Consider the following 19585-nt stretch of genomic DNA (forward strand, 5'->3'; position numbering starts at 1 on the left):
CTTGGGTAGAAGTGGTAATTTCATCCCTCCCGTTTACAGTTCCACCTTGGTTTGCAAGGTTGCATATATCAATTTTGGGGATTTTGTGTCACACTAACTGCTCCCTTGCTTTGAAGAAGCGCTGTTTTGGGAAATCTTGTTTAATATTCCGGCCAGGTTTAGATAACCCCCACAAAGGAAGCACAGGAGTATCACTGAAGTCTTTCAACAGATACAGCAAAAGTTGAAGAACAAGCTCGTCGAAACAGCAACTAATAAATGTAGTTGACTCTAGTAAGTGGATGCAAGGTGAATCAGTTCCAGCTAAGTGGAGGATGTCTGAGCAATAAACCCAAAACACCAGGTCTCATTTCCATGGTGTGAAGAAATTCCACTCGGGTAAAGTGCTGCATTTAGAACCACTTAACATCTGAACTTAATGCTGGTCTGTGTCTTATGGCCAGTTACTGAATCACTATTTAGATTAATCTTGCTTGTGATCTAATCTGAATAAACTTCATTCTACTGCCTCAACTCTCTCCCACTTCATTTTGTTGTGTGTAAATGCATTCCATTAAAAACGAGCAACTCCCAACGCCCGATGCTTCTGGAACAGGAAAGCAAGTGAGAAAGAGTTGACTGTTCACAGATTCACTATCCAAAGAAACCTGAACTTGGGTACTGATGAACCGCCTTCAATATTTTCTTTGGAAATGCTTCTGGGGAGATTGCCCAACTTGCTTCTGCTGTGAAACAACTGAAGTCAGGCAGGCTGAGTAGGGAAAAGTTTCCTTCTCAAAAATACAGGGCGGGGGGGCCTTGACCTCGCTGAATTTTGAGACAGGGAAGTAACAATGGCTGAAAGGGAGGGAGGCACCTACGAAAACCAGGAGATGCCAGGCATCCTTTTGTGACAGGGTATTTGAAATGGGAATCCTATGCAGGCCCGAAGGTGATCAGTCTTGGAGTCTTCTAGACCAGTGATGGCGAACCTATGGCACGGGTGCCAGAGGTGGCACTTGGAGCCCTCTCTGGGCACGGACAAACAGAGTTCATCATGTGGGGGGGAAATTGCCCCCCCCCCCACAAATAGGCTGGCCTGGGCTGCTGGGCTCGATTATTAGCATTAAACCTAAGATCTAGTTTTGGGGAAGCAGTATAGGTAACCCAGTTAAGCGCTGTTAAACCCCACTGATTTCCATGCAAAGAACTAAAGCACAATCCTTTACCTGGGAGTAAGCTCGGTTGCTGGCAATGTGGCTTGCTTCTGAGTAAACCCTCGTACGGTTGTGATTCACCCATTCGAAGAGTTGCATGGTTGCTTCAAAGCAAAGCCACCGACTACCACCAAGCTTACTCTTGAGTAAAGCACGCCTCGGAGCTAACCATTTTTTAAAAACTAAAACCTCAGTATTCAGATTAAATTGCCGTGTTGGCACTTTGCGATAAATAAGTGGATTTTGGGTTGCCGTTTGGGCACTTGGTCTCAAAAAGGTTCGCCATCACTGTTCTAGACCATTTATTGTTCCAATGAGGTGGAGGCCGAGATTGGTGGCTTACTTTTGGGAAGTAGTATTTGGAGACGCAAGAAGACAGATTACACTGGTGGGCACCATGGTGGAGACTGCTGGATTAGAATGACAAACCCTTATTTAGGGAAAGGCTTGGTATATTCTGCATACCTTTAAAAACAGTCGATTTACAGGAATTGTCGATTTGGAATAGCATAGAAACAGGCATGTATGTGAAGGATGACATTTTGGTGTTGTCAGGGAACTGCCTGGTGAGCAAAACTCTGCCTAGCTAGTCCTGAAGCAAGGTCCTTCCTGTTGTACTACTAAGGCTCCTTCAAATTCACCCTCTTGTTAGGTATGCTTGTGGGTTTGAATAATGATCATTTTGAACTTTAGTAGAAAAGTGTTATCCAGTAACCTGTAAGGGTCTCTGCAATCAGGTTTAGCAACCATCTGTCATTAGAAGAGGTTGCACTAAACAAATTGGGTATGTAGACAGATGATGTGGGGTTATTTTCTGGAGTAGTGGGCAGCCCAATCCAGAGCGCTGGGGTGGCCAGGGATTTCTCTGCTGTGGTGGCACCTTGCTGTCCAGAGGTGGGATCCAGCAGGTTCTCACCAGTTCCCAAGAGTGGGTTACTAATTATTTGTGTGTGCCGAGAGGGTCCGTTTTTCCATTAGAAATTCCATTAGGTCCAAAAATCATAAAGTCCTGTTGTTTCCTATGTGGCTGGTTAGCGAAGGTAGAAAACGGGATAATTCTCCCTGTTGGGCTGTTTTGAAAACATGTTTTAGAAATATGGTAAAGTTCCTTGTTTAAGGAAAGTATCCTCCTTTTGATTCCTAGAAACAAAATTAAGTATTTGAAAGTATTAAGTATTTGACAGGCAGCCAATGAGAGGAGAAGTAGTTTCTGTTGGCAGTAGACGATAGGACTTGCTATAATGAGTTTAAATTATGGACAGAAAGATACCAGCTGGAAATTAGGAACTTTTTTTTTACAGTAAGAGTTTTTTACAGTAGCAGAGAAATTATTAATGCCCCGCCCCCGGAATGCCCGGCCATGCCCCGCCCAGCCCCATTGGCGCTACGCCACTGTTTGAATCCCACCACCATGGGAACCTGTTACTAAAATTTTTGGATCCCACCACTGCCACTGTCTCCAAAGGACTTTTCAGCAGTGCTGGGAGGCAAAACACAACCCCGCTCCCCACTGCTGAAAAGCCCTCCATTGGGCCCAATGGGCTTACACCACCTGAAAGAACACTAGACCGACGTGGCTGGGTGTGCTCCAAAGGCTTGATTGGGGTGGAGCCTCCCTTAGTCTGCTTCCAGTCCAGTTTTGCCTTCTAGAATGCTGGCACGCGGGGCATGGGCTTAAGATTGGCTCCTCCCCCAGCCATGCCTCCAGAGCACCCCTGGACTGGGAAATGGTGGCTGCTTCCAGGGGTGGTACCTCCACTGGTGCATTTGTCCCTTGCACTGGCTCCAGAGTTGAGTCTGCTCCCGGAAAGGGCTCTAAGTGCACTTGAAACGAATTGGATAACCAAGCATATTCCTACTAAAGAAAGCAAAAGACACCACTCACCGAATCTTTTATCTGCTAAGTTCCCCTGAACTTTGCTCCAATCTAAGATTTTCTTATGTCACAGAATCCATGTGTATATGTTAAACTTATTTGTATACCTGCCTTTCTCCAAAACATCTCAAGACCCTGGGTGAACCACCAAAAATGCTCAGAATGATTGACCAGGCTGGCTTCTATCTGGCTGGGTTGCACCTGTGATCGCTTTGGGAGAAGGTGGCTCTGGGCTTCCAGCTAGGCTATGGTCCTGCTCAAAGGTCTAATTTATGTGAACAAAGACTTCCATGTGAGAACTGTACTTGCAGCCACTTCTACTAGAACAATTCTAGTCGCTTGATCGTGATAATTGGTGAGTAGAAGCTTGCTGTAGAGGTTCATACACAAGTGGTACGCTGACATACAGAATGCCTGGCTTCAAGTTTTTTTCCTTATCACCAGCAGTCAACTATTAGCTACAATCTATTAATACTGGCGTTTCTTGAATCAGCAATTCCATATCTTTATCTTTCCTAAACTTGCATTTCACAACCTAACTTATTCTAAGTTGAAGCCCTTCCTTGGGAAAGTAAATCTACTTAAAAAACTCAGTGGGGACTAGGAGCTATCATAAATGCTGTTACCAAGGATTTTATGAACAGTAATACTCAGATAAGTGGCATCGTCCAGGAGTCGCATTCCTCCTTGTCACAGTTCTTCAGGAATGACAAGAGGAAATCAGAAGTGAAGGACTCCGCCGCCTTAGAGCCATATGACTATTGTTTGCCCTTGAAACTAGCCAACACACTCCGAGTGGGTAACTGCCTGCACATAGCCTCAGCCCTTTTACACAAAGTGATCTGGGGACGACACAGGCTCTCTTTAACTGGTTTTAACGTGGGTTTTGTGAAAATAGTAAGAAGGGGAAATGTATGCATTACTCCCATGGGAAAAAGAGGAGAGCAGGGAACAATTTTGTATGCATGGGAAAATGACCTTCTGGCACAACAGACAACCCTGTCCTGTATATGACAGCCCGATCATATCACGTCTCAATTGCCTCCTCTCCAGGCTGAACGTACTTGGCTCGTGCTAAATCCTCCCTATGAGGGTTTGTGATTTGTTATCCTGTTCTCACTGTTATGAGAAAGGCCACCTGTAGAGGAAGAGATAACTTCACTCCTCTCTGCGTGGGTCAGGACTTTGATAATACTCACAACTCGGAGACAGAAAATCCTTTTAAAATATTTCTTGGGGTTTTTATTGGCTTCATAGTCCATTTACTAAACCACAAAATACTGGCAGGCAATCAGTTCATCAACAGCCAGCAACTTAAAACCAAAACGTAAAACACATCCTTGGACCTACAAATGTTAAGTCCACATCAAGCAAGCAAGCAAGCACCAAAACATAGTTGCAAGATAAGCAGCTGTAAGCAAAAGTAAAGGAAGGATAGCTGAATTCCTCTTGAAAGGAAGTTAAGTAAGAATTACCTCGCAAGTGATCTATATCACCCAATCAGGAATTCGAGCCAATTAACCTAAAACAGATTGCATGACTCATCCTTCCTATTGAGTGCCAAACGTATCTTTTGTTAGAGAAACTCCATGCAGCTGGTCCATGGTCTTCAATTAACTGTTGCTTCGTGCGAAGTAAAAACATTGGGTGAAAGTAAAGACAGACAATTACTGCTAGCCTCATAGCTTTAGCTGGGCTAATAAGGGCAATTCCTCCACACCACCAAAAAGCAGCACATGATTTTTCAGTTTAATCAAACTCAGGGAACCACAAAGATTAGGTTGGGGTCTCATGACCCTGAAATGAGATACAGCTGCGTCTTTAGTCATGTGGCTATCACCGCTCTGCAGCTTGATGGCCATTGCTGGCCTTCGGACCTCCAGTTAACAAAGGTTTTTACTGTGATAAGGTTTTCTAGTCCGTAAAGTCTCATGTTCTTCTACATGAGTGTCCCGAGGTCTTCAGCCTTCTGCCCTGACATCAGTTTGACATCTGTTCCTGGTAAATTAGTAGAATCTATCATTAAAGATAAAATTATAAAACGTGTAGAAAAGCAAGACCTGCTGAGAAAGAGTCAGCATGGCTTTTGCAGAGGCAAATCCTGTCTTACAAACTTACTAAGTTCTTTGAGGGTGTAAACAGACATGTGGATAAGGGGGAACCAGTGGACATTGTCTACTTGGATTTCCAAAAGGCTTTTGACAAAGTTCCTCACCAGAGACTGTTGAGAAAACTCAGCAATGAAGGAATAAGAGGGGAAGTCCTCCTATGGATTAAAAACTGGTTGAGAAACAGGAAACAAAGAGTGGGTGTAAATGGGAAGTTCTCACAATGGAGAGATGTAAGGAGTGGTGTCCCCCAAGGATCCGTTTTGGGACCAGTGCTCTTTTACCTATTCATAAATGACCTGGAAGTAGGGGTGGGTAGCGTGGTGGCCAAGTTTGCAGATGATACCAAATTATGTAGCGTGGTGAGAACCACAAAGGATTGCGAAGAGCTCCAAGCGGACCTTGATAAATTAGGTGAGTGGGCCCAGAAATGGCAAATGCAGTTCAATGTAGCAAAATGTAAAGTGATGCACATAGGGGCAAAAAATCCAAACTTCACATACACGCTACGGGGGTCAGTGCTATCAGTCACAGACCAGGAAAGGGATTTAGGCGTCTTAGTTGATAGTTCCATGGGAATGTCAACTCAATGCATGGCAGCTGTAAAAAAGGCAAACTCTATGCTGGGGATCATTAGAAAAGGAATTGATAATAAAACTGCAAAGATTGTCATGCCCTTATATAAAGCAGTGGTCGCGACCGCGACTGGAGTACTGTGTCCAGTTCTGGTCGCCGCATCTCAAAAAGGATATTGAGGAGATAGAAAAAGTGCAGAGAAGGGCAACAAGGATGATTGAGGGACTGGAGCACCTTCCCTATGAGGAGAGGCTGCAGCGTTTGGGACTCTTTAGTTTGGAGAGGAGGCGGCTGAGGGGGGATATGATTGAAGTCTACAAAATTATGCATGGGGTAGAAAATGTTGACAGAGAAATTTTTCTTTCTCACAATACTAGAACCAGGGGGCATTCATTGAAAATGCTGGGGGGAAGAATTAGGACTAATAAAAGGAAACACTTCTTCACATAACGTGTGATTGGTGTTTGGAATATGCTGCCACAGGAGGTGGTGATGGCCACTCACCTGGATAGCTTTAAAAGGGGCTTGGACAGATTTATGGAGGAGAAGTCGATTTATGGCTACCAATCTTGATCCTCCTTGATCTGAGATTGCAAATGCCTTAACAGACCAGGTGATCGGTAGCAACAGCCGCAGAAGGCCATTGCGTTCACATCCTACATGTGAGCTCCCAAAGGCACCTGGTGGGCCACTGCGAGTAGCAGAGAGCTGGACTAGATGGACTTTGGTCTGATCCAGCTGGCATGTTCTTATGTTCTGACTTCAGCGGTCCTGCTTCTCCCTCCCGGCTAGTGGATATTTTCTTCTTACTCTTTTCTGCAGGATTACAGCAAACATCCTCTCAACCCAGGTGACTTCAGGATCTTACTGAGAAACTGGCCTTTCTAGCTGTTCTGGAGAAGCCAATCTAGTTACTATTCTCTAAGAGATCCCCATAAAGCCTCCGTGGATGGGCTACACAGCAGGGCATCGAAATGTCCTAATTTGTTCCCCAATCGTCTTAAGGTGCAGGCAAAAACAAGAGCAAGTTATATTGTAGTTGATTTATCAATGAAAAAAAGTTCTGATTTACAAGTTGTATTAGACCTAGGTGTCCAACTCGCAGCCCTCCAGATGTTATGGACTACAGTTTCCACCATCCCCTGTCAGCATCGTGCTGGCAGGGGATGATGGGAACTGTAGTCCATAACATCTGGAGGGCCGCGAGTTTGACACCTGTGCATTAGAAGATCAAACTGTTCAAAAAGGAGAAGAAGAAGAAGAGTTTGGATTTATATCCCCCCTTTCTCTCCTGTAGGAGACTCAAAGGGGCTTACAATCTCCTTGCCCTCCCCCCCTCACAACAAACACCCTGTGAGGTGGGTGGGGCTGAGAGAGCTCCGAGAAGCTGTGACTAGCCCAAGGTCACCCAGCTGGCGTGTGTGGGAGTGCACAGGCTAATCTGAATTCCCCAGAGAAGCCTCCACAGCTCAGGCGGCAGAGCTGGGAATCAAACCCGGTTCCTCCAGATTAGATACACGAGCTCTTAACCTCCTACGCCACTGCTGCTCACGTTGCCGTTACTGTAGCCCTTTTGCAAAATCACCCCACTTGACATGGCCTCTTGGGGGATTAACAGCACCTCAGTATTTCATGTACCACCTTGCCATAAACCAGTGGTGGCGAACCTATGGCACGCGTGCCAGAGGTGGCACTCAGAGCCCTGTCTGTGGGCACTCGCGCAGAGTTTGTCCTGTGGGGGAGCGGAACATCGCCCCCCCCCCCCCACACACACACATCTAGGCTGGCCTTGCTTGAGTAAACCCTCCTAGGGTTGTGATTCACCCGTTCGAAGCATTGCACGGTTGCTTCACCAAGCTTACTCCTGAGTAATGCGTGCCTCGGAGCCAACCATTTTTTCTAAACTGAAACCTCAGTATTCAGGTTCAATTGTCGTGTTGGCACTTGGCGATAAATAAGTGGGTGTTGGGTGGCAATTTGGGCACTCGGTCTCAAAAAGGTTCGCCGTCACTGCCATAAGCAATATCCTTCCAGGTTTATTTGTGTTCCAAGCATTAAATATTTGATACATGCTTGAAAATCAAAATACAACCCACCCACCCCTCCATTAAATGGAACCTCAAACCCTAGCAGCTGATCCTCAATTTTAGTCTAAGGAATTTATTCAGTATAGCGTACAGGGGAAAACTCGCTAAAAGCGGGATTTTGTCAGTTGGCTTTATTGAGGGGAAACAGCAATAATAAATGTACACATTTTCCAATTAAAAAATAAGGGTAACCAGTATCGTGTTAACTGCTGTGAAGTGGCATCAATTTTATTTTAACTTGTCAAGATCCAGGACAGTCCTGTTTGAAGTTATTTTACAGGTAAAAGCAAACACTATTGATCACTTTTGGCAGCTCTAGAGTCCGATTAAGAAAGAAGCGAGTCGGGGCAGGGATTTAGCTGTGCAATACGATCGGTACAAAGCAAAGACAAAAAGAGTTTGTACTCTTTATAAATAAAAACGTGCGGCACGGCAGAGTTCACTCTTCAAACCTCCTCCTGGACTTGCCGCCTCTTCTCCATTCTTGCTTTGCTCCCTTCTGCGCCACGCAGCCCGCTGTTTCCGTTCTGTACCTGAGCAAACCGCGCCACAGTGGAAACCCCGTCCACAAATTTGGTTCTGTAAAGCACGTTAGCGTTGTTGAACATGCCGTCCTTCAGCGATACCACAATAAACTAGGAATAGAGAAAGGGGGAATTAAAGACAAGATGTGCAAAACCCGTTTTCCCCACTGCCCTTTGTTTCCTGAAGTGAAGCTATCAGGTGAAGGTATGAAGGTACAAGTTTGCCGGCCACAGATCTGTTGTGGTCTGTTCAGTAAACGGAATAATTCTTTATCCAGTTGTGTCATTTCGAACCAGATTTTAAAAGTAACACCAAAACAATTGAACTCACAATACATTATCTTGAGATTTAGATTAGAAAACCAGTTGACTGGAAACAGTTTCATTTTTTAGTCTCTGCCACCAGAAAGTCCTACATGAATTTAACTGTAAAAGGACAACGGATTTTTCTCAAGTTCTTATCAGCTGTCTCAAAACACTCTGGTGCTATCAATACAGCTATGCAACAGAGGATTTAGGTATCTGGTGAGAAAGTCTGCGGTTAATTCCAGACAATTCTAGGTCCATAGAGTTTCAGGTATAAATGCTATAACCATGGATAGGAATATTCATTGCACAGGTAAATGTGTGAGAGTAAGATTGAGGCCAGGAGATTTACTATAGATTACTATAATGGAAGGGAAGGGGGCGGGGCAGAGAGAATTAAAAAGCCCAGTGAATAAGTAAGAACGGGAAGGGATACAAGCACTCCCTTTCAATAGTGTCTTCCCAAAGGACAAGCTACGCTTTCTGTATCCCATTGTCCTTGCCATCCAGATAAGACTAAAATGTATAGCGGGTGTTAGATAGGCCTCAGCTCCATTTCTCTCACTTATTAACATTTATATACCACTTTGGTCCACCAGCTACAGTAGCTCAAGGTGACTTTCAAGAACCTGATCGGCAGGTAACAAATCATTAAACCAACAACGAAGCAAAAAGATCAATCGAAATTTCCTCAAGGCAATCTGACCAAGAGTAAAGAAAATACCCATCTGAAAATAACAGCCTGATGTTTTCAAAATGGCAAAATGCCGGCATGGTGCCTGATGACCCTTCTCAGAAGGGTATCCCAAAGCGTTGGGCCACCACAAAGAACAGGCCTACCCCCTAGCCAAGCACACAGCCCAAAGCAAGGGCTCAACAAGGAGTAGGACCTCTGAAGATCTGATATGGCATGCACACTCATGTTGCAACGCTAGGAGGTTATGGTGGAAACGGCTTCCAAGTAACCAGGTATTTTGATATTTAAGTAGATCTGTCTAGTTTTCACCCTGTAGCTCTGAGGCTGTCAATTACCTTTATAGGAGCAGCAGTGGCTAAGAGCAGGTGTGCTCTGATCTGGAGGAACCGGGTTTGATTCCCAGCTCTGCCGCTTGAGCTGTGGAGGCTTATCTGGGGAATTCAGATTAGCCTGTGCACTCCCACACACGCCAACTGGGTGACCTTGGGCTAGTCACAGCTTCTCGGAGCTCTCTCAGCCCCACCTACCTCACAGGGTGTTTGTTGTGAGGGGGGAAGGGCAAGGAGATTGTAAGCCCCTTTGAGTCTCCTACAGGAGAGAAAGGGGGGATATAAATCCAAACTCTTCCTCTTCTTCTTTATAAATTGAGTAACAGAGGCACAGTGCACATCTCTGGAGGGCCCAAGGAATCTATGACTTAGCTAGGACTGGAACACTGCCACGGTTTAGAAGTACTTGTGGCAGGATATACCTCCCCATGGAACACAACCACTGCTATCAGCTGCCTCTTACCTGGGAATGTCTGAAGTGGGTACGAAGCATCTGCCCAATATTTTGGGTATGGGAGAGATCGAGTGCGGCGTCCACCTCATCTAGAATGTAAATGGGAGCAGGTTTGAAGAGAAGCATGGCCAGGATCAGAGACAAAGCCACCAGAGATCTGAAATGAAAAGAAAATCTTGGACGTGACACTGAACGCTTCAATAAATGGAGGGGTTTTTTTGTTGCCTAGATAGAAATTTTTGTCATTTCCACCATGTATCATTGGTCGAAAACTGACTCATCCTTTGAAGACAGGTTGTTTAAATGATTAAATTGGACCTCACTGGGTTGCTTTTAAAAAAAATTAGAGTATGGATTTAGACAAGGCTCAGATATGGCCGGATGTCTGCCCTCAGGTAATTAAGGCCCATATAAGACATCTGAAATGGGGAAAAGCCCCTGGCTCTGACGATATCTCCCCAGAAATATTAAAGGAAAACTTTGGCCCTTTCCGCACGGGCCATTTACAGCAGCCCAGGGACGGCAAAAATGCCGTCCCTGGGCAGCTGTTTGCAGCGCCGTCCTGTGTGGCCCTGAGCGGCATGAAGGCGCCGCTTTCCACCTCCCTTCCCGAGGGAGGTTTTTGGAAAGCGCTGCCTTCCCATCGGTGCGGTGCCACTTTCCCGTCCCCCCCCCCACCTCGTCCTCCAGCATCGGTCTGGAGGGCTGCTGAGACCCGCCCATGCTGCCCTCCGACCCCTGGTATAATTTTTGATATATTATCAACTTACACCTGAACTACAAAAATGCATTAATACTGGGAAGATTCTGATGCCTTCAACACAAGTTCCAGTTTGGTTCATTTTAGCCATGCAGCCTAATCATGTTCAGTCAGAATCAAATCACTATCTGCATGGTTACAGTATTTTACGTAAAGTCACTGTCTGGATCAGGGTGTCTAACTCTGGCCCTCCAGATGTTCATGGAGTACGATTTCTATCAGCCCTGCTGGCTTTAAAAGGAGCTTGGATAGATTTATGGAGGAGAAGTTGATCTTTGGCTACCAATCTTGATCCTCCTTGATCTGAGATTGCAAATGCCTTAGCAGACCAGGTGCTCGGGGGAGCAGCAGCAGGCCATTGCTTTCACATCCTGCATATGAGCTCCCAAAGGTATCTGGTGGGCCACTGCGAGTAGCAGAGTGCTGGACTAGATAGACTCTGGTCTGATCCAGCAGGCTCTTTCTTATGTTCCGTGAACACCTGGAGGGCCAGAGTTGGACACGCCTGATCTAGATTATTCCATCAAAAACTCAGTCACTCTTCATTTTCTTAAGAACACTTGGTAGGTGCCAGGAAAGCTGTTGGGAAGAGCTGGAATGCCCACCTGGGGGATCCCTAGTCTAAAGAAACTTAAGCTCACGAAGGAACCAAGATTTAATCAAGGGCCGTGGGCAACTGAAGGAAGCAGGGACGGTAGTGTGGACATTCACTAGAGTACACCATTGTTAGAGACACATTAAGAGCCAACGTACAAACTGCAGAGTGATGCAATCTCTAGGAAATGGCACTTGTCCAAAGATCCTCAGAAACTGACACCTGTCAGGCAGCCGAGGACCACAAACTGTAACCAACACTCCCCCCAGTAAGTGTTGTTTTTCAAAAAAACTGGTCAGCATTGATTTTGCTATGTGGAACTAAAGCTTCCTGTGCACTCTAGGAGGAAAGAGAAATATAATTAAAGAACAGGGTGAGAAGAAAATGTCTAACCTAGGCTCTTGTGCAAGACCCCCCCAATTCACTAACCTTTGCCCCCCACTTAATTCAGTTAAGTTTTCCTTCCAGGTGTTTCCCAAGGCAACTCTGAACTCCAGACCATCTAGGACAGTTTGCCCTTCAGGGGGGGACAACATAGCATTGGCCCCTGGCAGAAGTGTTGAGAAAATTGAACCAAAGTCTTTGTTTACCTAGAAAAAGAAAAACAAACCCCATCAGGCTTCCAGACCATCAACAGTGCTTATAAACAGTAGATTTTGCCAGAAACTGAGGTCAGAACATTCATTGCAAGACCATTTGCAAAAATGCATTTTTATTTTGCAGCTCTTTTGGTTTTCAGAACAGTATTCATAAGAACATAAGAACTAGCCTGCTGGATCAGACCAGAGTCCATCTAGTCCAGCATTCTGCTACTCGCAATGGCCCACCAGGTGCCTTTGGGAGCTCACGTGCAGGATGTGAAAGCAATGGCCTTCTGCTGCTGCTGCCCCTCCTGAACACCTGGTCTGCTAAGGCATTTGCAATCTCAGATCAAGGAGGATCAAAATTGGTAGCCATAGATCGACTTCTCCTCCATAAATCTGTCCAAGCCCTTTTTAAAGCTATCCAGGTTAGTGGCCATCATCCCCTCCTGTGGCAGCATATTCCAAACACCAATCACACGTTGCGTGAAGAAGTGTTTCCTTTTATTAGTCCTAATTCTTCCCCCCAGCATTTTCAATGAATGCCCCCTGGTTCTAGTATTGTATTTGTCCAAGAAGTGTACGATTATCCTTGGCTAATACAATGAAATGCGCTCTTTTGCTATGCACAGGTAGAATCAGACCAACAGATATATCCAGAAGGTTAAGTTGACCTACCTTCTGCCAGGCAATGTTTAAAGTTTCATTTTTCTTTTTGTCGAGCTCTGCAATAGTTGCTAGGATTTTAGACTTGTCATTCTCAACAATTCTTTTCTTCTTCATCAAGTCGTTGTACTGAAACAAGAAAATCAGCAAACATTTTCACATGGTTCGCAGAAGGCAAATTAAGGCATGGTTCGCAGAAGGCATGGTTCGCAGAAGGCAAATTAAGCTTTCGTCTTAAGGCTTGTAGTTTCCCTTTTTTTAAAAAAGATATTTTTTTAACAGCTGACATTCTTACAAGGTAAGTTTTGCCCAGTTTTTCAGATTCATTTGTCAGAGTGCAAGTATGAAGGACTGCAAGGCAAATTGTCTGGAATTGTAGAATTCATATGAGACAAAAACTTTTACACCTGCCCCTCTGTTAGTTGGCCAACTGTGACGCAGCACGAAACTCATCACAGCCTCTCTCTTACGGCCATACATTTCGCTACTGATATCATACCAGTAGGCATTTCTGCACCATGCAGGAAGAAGTCACCAAAGAAGAGTTTGGATCGATACCCCGCCTTCCTCTCCTGTACAGTCTCAAGGTGGTTTACAAACTCCTTTCCCTTCCTCTCCTCACCACAGACACCTTGTGAGGTAGGAGGGACCAAGAGAGTTCAGAGAGAACTGTGACTAGCCCAAGGTCACTCAGCAGGCTTCATGTAGAAGAGTAGGGAAACAAATCCAGTCCACCAGGTAAGAGTCCTCTGCTCATGTGGAGGAGCGGGGAATCGAACTTGGTTCTCCACATTAAAGTCCACCTCTCTTAATCACTACACCAAATCATTTGAGCATGTCTATAAAGGATGTATAGTAACATCCCTTCCTTAATGGCTCTATGAGATTTGAAGTGACATCTTGCGTGGCTTCAGGACAGACGGAAGTACTTCTTTACACAACAAGTAATTTAATTCATGGCGAGAGGATGCAGAAATGGATATGAGCCAACAGTTTTAGAAGGGAATTAGACAGGTTCATGAAAGATAGGTCTTTCTGTGACTACTAGCCATGACAACTAAAGGGGATCTTTACCTTCAGAGGCAATAAATCACTATAGTGCTAGGAAGCAACACCAGGGAAAGACTTGGGTCTCTGTGCATGACTGGGCATCTGGTTGGTCACTTTGTGAAAAAGGATGTCAGATTAGATCGACCACTGGCCTGATCCAGCAGGATCTCTCTCATGTTCTCATGGTTAACAGAGTCAAGTAGATTTCACAGTCTTTTGCATTTGATGCTTAGATATGCCTCCAGTGTGGTGTAGTGGTTAAGAGCAGATGGATTCTAATCTGGAGAACCTGGCTTGATTCCTCACTCCTCCACCTGAGTGGAAGAAGCTTATCTGGGAAACCAGATGTGTTTCCGCACTCCTACATTCCTGCTGGGCTAGTCACAGTTCTTTGGAACTCTCTCAGCCCCACCTACCTCACAAGGTGTCTGTTGTGAGGAGAGGAAAGGAGCTTGTAAGCCACCTTGAGTCTCTTTACAGGAGAGAAAGGTGGGATATAAATCCAAACTCCTCCTCTTCTTCCAAAGCAAATCAGTACACAGAACATCTACATCTAACACACAGAGCTATTCTGCACAGCATGAATTTGTTGTCCATTGATAAAAAGGGGAAGATTGCAACTCTTTATAAATATGCTGTGCGGAATCCACTACAGAATTTGCTCCTCGCATGTCAGAGCAGGACGATGTCATACGGCTCAGGAAAAGATTGGCTTGTGCATCACTTACTCGCTCCTCGGCCTCAGAGAGCATGTTCATCGCCCTCATGTTCACGTTCCTGCCCAGCTTCTCCTTCTTTTCCTGCAACTTCTGCAGGCGTTGGCCAGCTTCTTTCAGATTGTTTGTTTTGAAGTCGTAAGCCGTGTTGGGCTGGCCAAAAAGGTGCTTCTCCGCAGCTATCCATTCATAGTCTTTACACATTTTAGCTACCTGTTAACGCACACGTGAAAAAAACCAACGGAGACAGTCTAGTAAAGCATTCCCATACAGTGGAGAAGATGTCCTGCGAGCATTTAATGTGGCTGCTACTCAGCCTGGCCACGAGAGTGTTAGAAACTATTTTCTAGATCTTGTGTGATGAACCCACATGCTACTCCAGGCATGAAATCTGCCAGTATCTTAGCAGCGGCATCATCCCAAGAGTGGATATACAGGAATTCCCTGATGTTCCCCTGTGTCAGGGAGACTGCATCTAGGTCAGGGGTCTGCAACCCGCGGGCTCTCCAGATGTTCATGGACTACAATTCCTATCAGCCCCTGCCAGCATGGCCAATTGGCCATGCTGGCAGGGGCTGATGGGAATTGTAGTTCATGAACATCTGGAGTGCCATAGGTTCACCACCATGGATCTAGGTGATTGAGATGCATTCTTAGCTCAATGTAATTGCTACAAGATATATGTAACTAGTCAGCTATATGTTATCACTCCCATCTTGGGACATTCTTTCCTTGATGGCTTCACACACTGAGTAGATAACTAGGCTTTCCCCTGACACTTAGTCTCATGGGAAACAGGATTGTTTCCGATATCCTGTGGGAGTAGGAAGCCAGGTGGCTTTCTATCGCCGACCTTAGGGCGCCTTAGTTCCAAACTAACTCTTTCTCACATTTCTTGAGAAACTGGGTGTGTGTGTGGTTTGCTAATGGAATAAAGGGGATTGCGAAAGGTTCGTCAGAACTGGCTTCGTCAAGCTGGGTGCTTCAGTGCCCATCAATAAATGTTGCTGATCAACAACACAGAGTCCGTTTATTGTTTTAAGGCCCAAGACCTAACACCAAGTGCTACAGCTGGGCAAGTGTGACAGAAGCCCAGAAGCATCAACAGAGTAAGAAGTGAGCTTCAAAGATTTATCCAGACAGATCAAACAGTGTAGCAGGCTACTGGAAAAAAAGCTGAGAAAATATCAGTAGCATAAAATCAAGTCTGATCCCCATTTTACCCTCACAGCAGCCCTGTGAGGTGGGTTAGGCTAAGTTTGCATTTTTGACATGAAAGGGAAAGGTTCATCTTTGCACAGAGATGGCTGATCTGCAGACTGAAATATCATGGGGACCTTTTCTAGGGAATCCTCCACTTACTAACAAGAATCTCAAAGGCTTGCAATTATGTTTAAGAAGCTGCAGTGGAGAATGTGAGACAGAAAGGAGAGAAGTCTTCCTTTGGGCTATTCCAAGGATTCTTACCTCCCTCACATTGTAACCGTAACTTACTGGCATGCTATAATATGAAGCACCTGAACTCTTTCGATGCCTCTATAAGCTCATGAAAAAAAACCCCATCCAACTTCAATCAGGCGCAAGCTCTTTGAAACCAAAAGGCTTCAGCATACGTAACGTGTTGAACTGTGGTCCACAGAGTGGAGGTACTATCTTTTCCCAGCCGTGCCTGTGCCTGCCCAATCAAGCCCTCGCTTTAGTCCCGCCCCTCTGCTTTGCAAGTCACATGGCGCAACGATGCCAGCTACAGGGATGGCACCTCTATTAGCTCAACCAATGTCGCCTCAGTGCCTGGAAAAGCAGCATACAACTGTATAGTTTTTATTTAATGGAAATATGAGCCGATGTACCCTGTTTCCCTGAATATAAGACATCCCCAGAAAATAAGGCGTAGTAGAGGTTTTGCTGAAGTGCGAAATATAAGTAAGACGTAGCAAAGTTTTTGTTTGGAAGCATGCCCGACGAACAGAACACAGAAAAATAAGACATAGTGCATCTTTGGGAGCAAAAATTAAAATAAGACACTGTCTTATTTTAAGAAAAATACTGGAAATACTTATAAGAAAAATAAGACATAGTGCATCTTTGGGAGCAAAAATTAAAATAAGACACTGTCTTATTTTCGGGGAAACACGGTAGCATCGATAATTATTCCTATGAGCTGATGTAGCAGCTCATAGGAACAATAATAGATTTGGGGGTTCTTTTTTTAACTCACACAAAGTATTAGGAGTAGAAACCTCGACCCCCAGATACAAACATACCTTTGCAGAAGCATCGGAAGCTTCCCGCTCGTGCTTGCTGATGTTATGTTCTAGCTCTTTGATCTTAAGCTGCAGTTCGTTATTCCGGTCTTTATATTTCACGGCTTCGGCAGACTTGGCTCGGATGGCTTTATCCTGGGCCATCACCACCGCCTTTTGCTCAGCCAGCTCCTCCTGAGCCTTCTTCACAGACTCCTGAACAGGCAGGAAGACAATAATCTTATGGTCACCACTGCAGGAGCGAGGGCTGCGGTGCGTGGTACACGCAAAAAAAAAAGCTATAGAACAGGGTGCAGAAACTGGCAAACCCTGCGGGAAAGCCCCAAGTCCAGAAGCCTCTACACCAGACCTGGGCATTATACGGCCCGGGGGCCACATCCGGCCCGCCGGATGACCCTGACTGGCCCGTATGACAGACCTGGCCCTGGCTTAAGAGGACCTGTTTAGAACCGCGCTGCTCATTCTTCCGCTAACCCTCCCCCTTCCCCCCTCACCTTGCCACTGTGCCGGAAAGGGCCTCTGAGAAAGGCCACTCCCCTTGCGCAGTGGCTTCTGGGGCATTCCCCTCCGTTGAAAGCCCCGCAGAAGCCAGTTGCCTTGGTTGCCGGCTTCTGCGGGGCTTTCAAAAGCACCAGTCGATGAAAAAAGTAGGTCAAGGGACTTAAGTCTCCCCACTTGCTTGATTGTCACAGTGGACAACTATGCAGGTAGGTTAAGCCTGTGATTCTTTGTGCCAAATAGTGTTGCATGCAGAACTGTTGCCACTGATTCCAAGTTGATCTGTGCACCTGTCTGTCACTTATCAGCCCCTATTATGCAGAACTGAGTTCAGCCTTTTGGCCCAGCCCTCCACTATATTTTCTGTTTCTTATGCGGCCCCATGGAAAAAATAATTGCCCACCCCTGCTCTACACGGTGCAGGGAAGGGCCTCTGGTTTGTACTGTTAGTAGTCATGATGGTTTAAAGGAGACATCTGGGGTCAAAATCAGAAAGTCACTGTCAGGATGTCTGTCATGGGGGAAGGGGTATGACTGGGAAGTTAGGCCATGCCAAGCTCTGTCTGCTGTTTTGCTATGTTTCTCCACAGCTGTCTTATCTGTAACCTTGGGGTTGGAAGAACTGTTTCAGTGAATGCTGGTCTGTTTTATTTCACACGGGAGACGGACGGGACGACACTGTTGCATATTATCAAACTGTTCTGAGGGATTAGCTCAGAACAGACTTTTGCCTTTTACCTGTCATCCACCATAATAATCAAGGCAGGTGTACAACAGGTGCTGTCACAAATATTACACCCATGCGGACTCCAACTCACTAGGTGAGTATCATTTTAACAAATTCTTACTATCACAAATATACAAAAAATGTTAAGTACACCATCAGGTATGGCTATAAAACCTCTAGATTAGGTTTTTATTTCGGCAGTCCTTTGTCAAGCCAATCATTGTTGTACAAAGTATTCTTTTGCTTACTCCTCTAGGAGCACAACTGTTTTTTTCTTACACTAGATAGTTTCCAAACTGAATTTCAAGTTTCACTTCAATGGCTCTTCTTTAAATCATCCTTCTCTCTGGATAGCAGGATCTCATGTGAGTAAGAAAAAGAATACTTTGTACAACAATTATTGGCTTGACAAAGGACTGCCGAACTAAAAACCTAATCTAGAGGTTTTATAGCCATACCTGACGGTGTACTTACTAAACATTTTTTTGTATATTTGTGATAGCAAGAATTTGTTAAAATGATACTCACCTAGTGAGTTGGAATACGCGTGGATTTTACCTGTCATCAGCAATAAAACCTTTGAACGTTCAAGTGTTTCACTGTCTGTGCAGGGGAGGTTTGACAGTCACCGAGTACCAGCTGCTGGGGAATGAACAGCAAAGGGTTCTGCCTTGAAGCCCTGCTTAGGGGCCTCCTGTGGGCATCTGGGGGTCACTAGGGCACTATCTGAGTACGGACCGAAAAGACACGAGACGCACGTGTGCTGCGCAGTGGCTCATGTGTATTACAATTATAAATTACAACATCTATACATAAAATGCAATTGCTGTAATAAATATTCTTTTTCATTACAGATATCTCCAATGGGAGAAATTCAGTAACACCCATGTAGACAGTATCTTCCTTCGTTGTTGTTAGCAAGTTCACCTCAATAAAGGCTACTGCTTTAGCTGTTGTCTCTTTTCATGTGTACTGGATGTCGAATCGGTGACTGAATAATTGTCTTTAAGCTCATGAATTGTTTTCCTCAAGGTGTAAACATAATCACCACTTTCATGAATGGATGCAATGTTACCATCACAGCATCTCCCTCCGGAGTATCGTTAAGAAGCGATTAAAGGAGCCATGCATCCACAACGGAATCAACATTGCAGAAGCTACACGCGTTTGTTAGCTTTTCAACTGCCTTCATCAGTGCTCCATTCCTTAAAAATAGCAGTGGCTAGAGATACTTCAATTTGCATACAATCGCTAGGGCACTCTCACATACAGTGAACAATCTGCTTGCAATGCACGCGAGCAATCGTTCGCAAACCAATTTGGTCATTTCGCACTGAGCCCTTCTCTAAGTTGATTTGGGTCGAGAGGACTCACCTTGTTCTTTGCCACTTCAACCGATATTCCCTCAATCTGCTCCTGGAAGGATTTAATAGCTTCATTCGCAGCATCGAGCTGTTGCTTGTAAGAGGCTTGTTCTCGTTGGAGCTCCTCCAGTTCCAACACCAGCGCTTCGACCTCCTAAAGGAAAAGAGCGCTTTATACACTCACGGGCAGCCCAATCCAGAGGCCGCCATG

The 19585-nt window shown here is 45.2% G+C and overlaps 1 protein-coding gene across 2 annotated transcripts in view; it reads right to left on the reverse strand.

Annotated features, from left to right (window-relative positions):
• Nucleotides 1–7959: 7959 nt before the first annotated feature.
• The window catches only part of SMC2 (structural maintenance of chromosomes 2), a 36453-nt gene continuing 24827 nt past the window's right edge, over nt 7960–19585 (reverse strand). For both annotated transcript variants that reach the window (XM_048504628.1, XM_048504629.1), the window contains 7 exons: nt 19385–19528; nt 16786–16980; nt 14534–14734; nt 12768–12884; nt 11938–12098; nt 10163–10310; nt 7960–8478 (listed from right to left, as the gene is read on the reverse strand). In XM_048504628.1, coding sequence (XP_048360585.1) covers nt 8290–8478; nt 10163–10310; nt 11938–12098; nt 12768–12884; nt 14534–14734; nt 16786–16980; nt 19385–19528 — 1155 coding nt within the window. In that variant the 3' untranslated portion in view covers nt 7960–8289. The remainder of the gene's footprint in view (nt 8479–10162; nt 10311–11937; nt 12099–12767; nt 12885–14533; nt 14735–16785; nt 16981–19384; nt 19529–19585) is intronic.

The sequence above is a fragment of the Sphaerodactylus townsendi genome, linkage group LG07, assembly GCF_021028975.2.
Source record: "Sphaerodactylus townsendi isolate TG3544 linkage group LG07, MPM_Stown_v2.3, whole genome shotgun sequence".
NCBI classification, from domain to species: domain Eukaryota; kingdom Metazoa; phylum Chordata; class Lepidosauria; order Squamata; family Sphaerodactylidae; genus Sphaerodactylus; species Sphaerodactylus townsendi.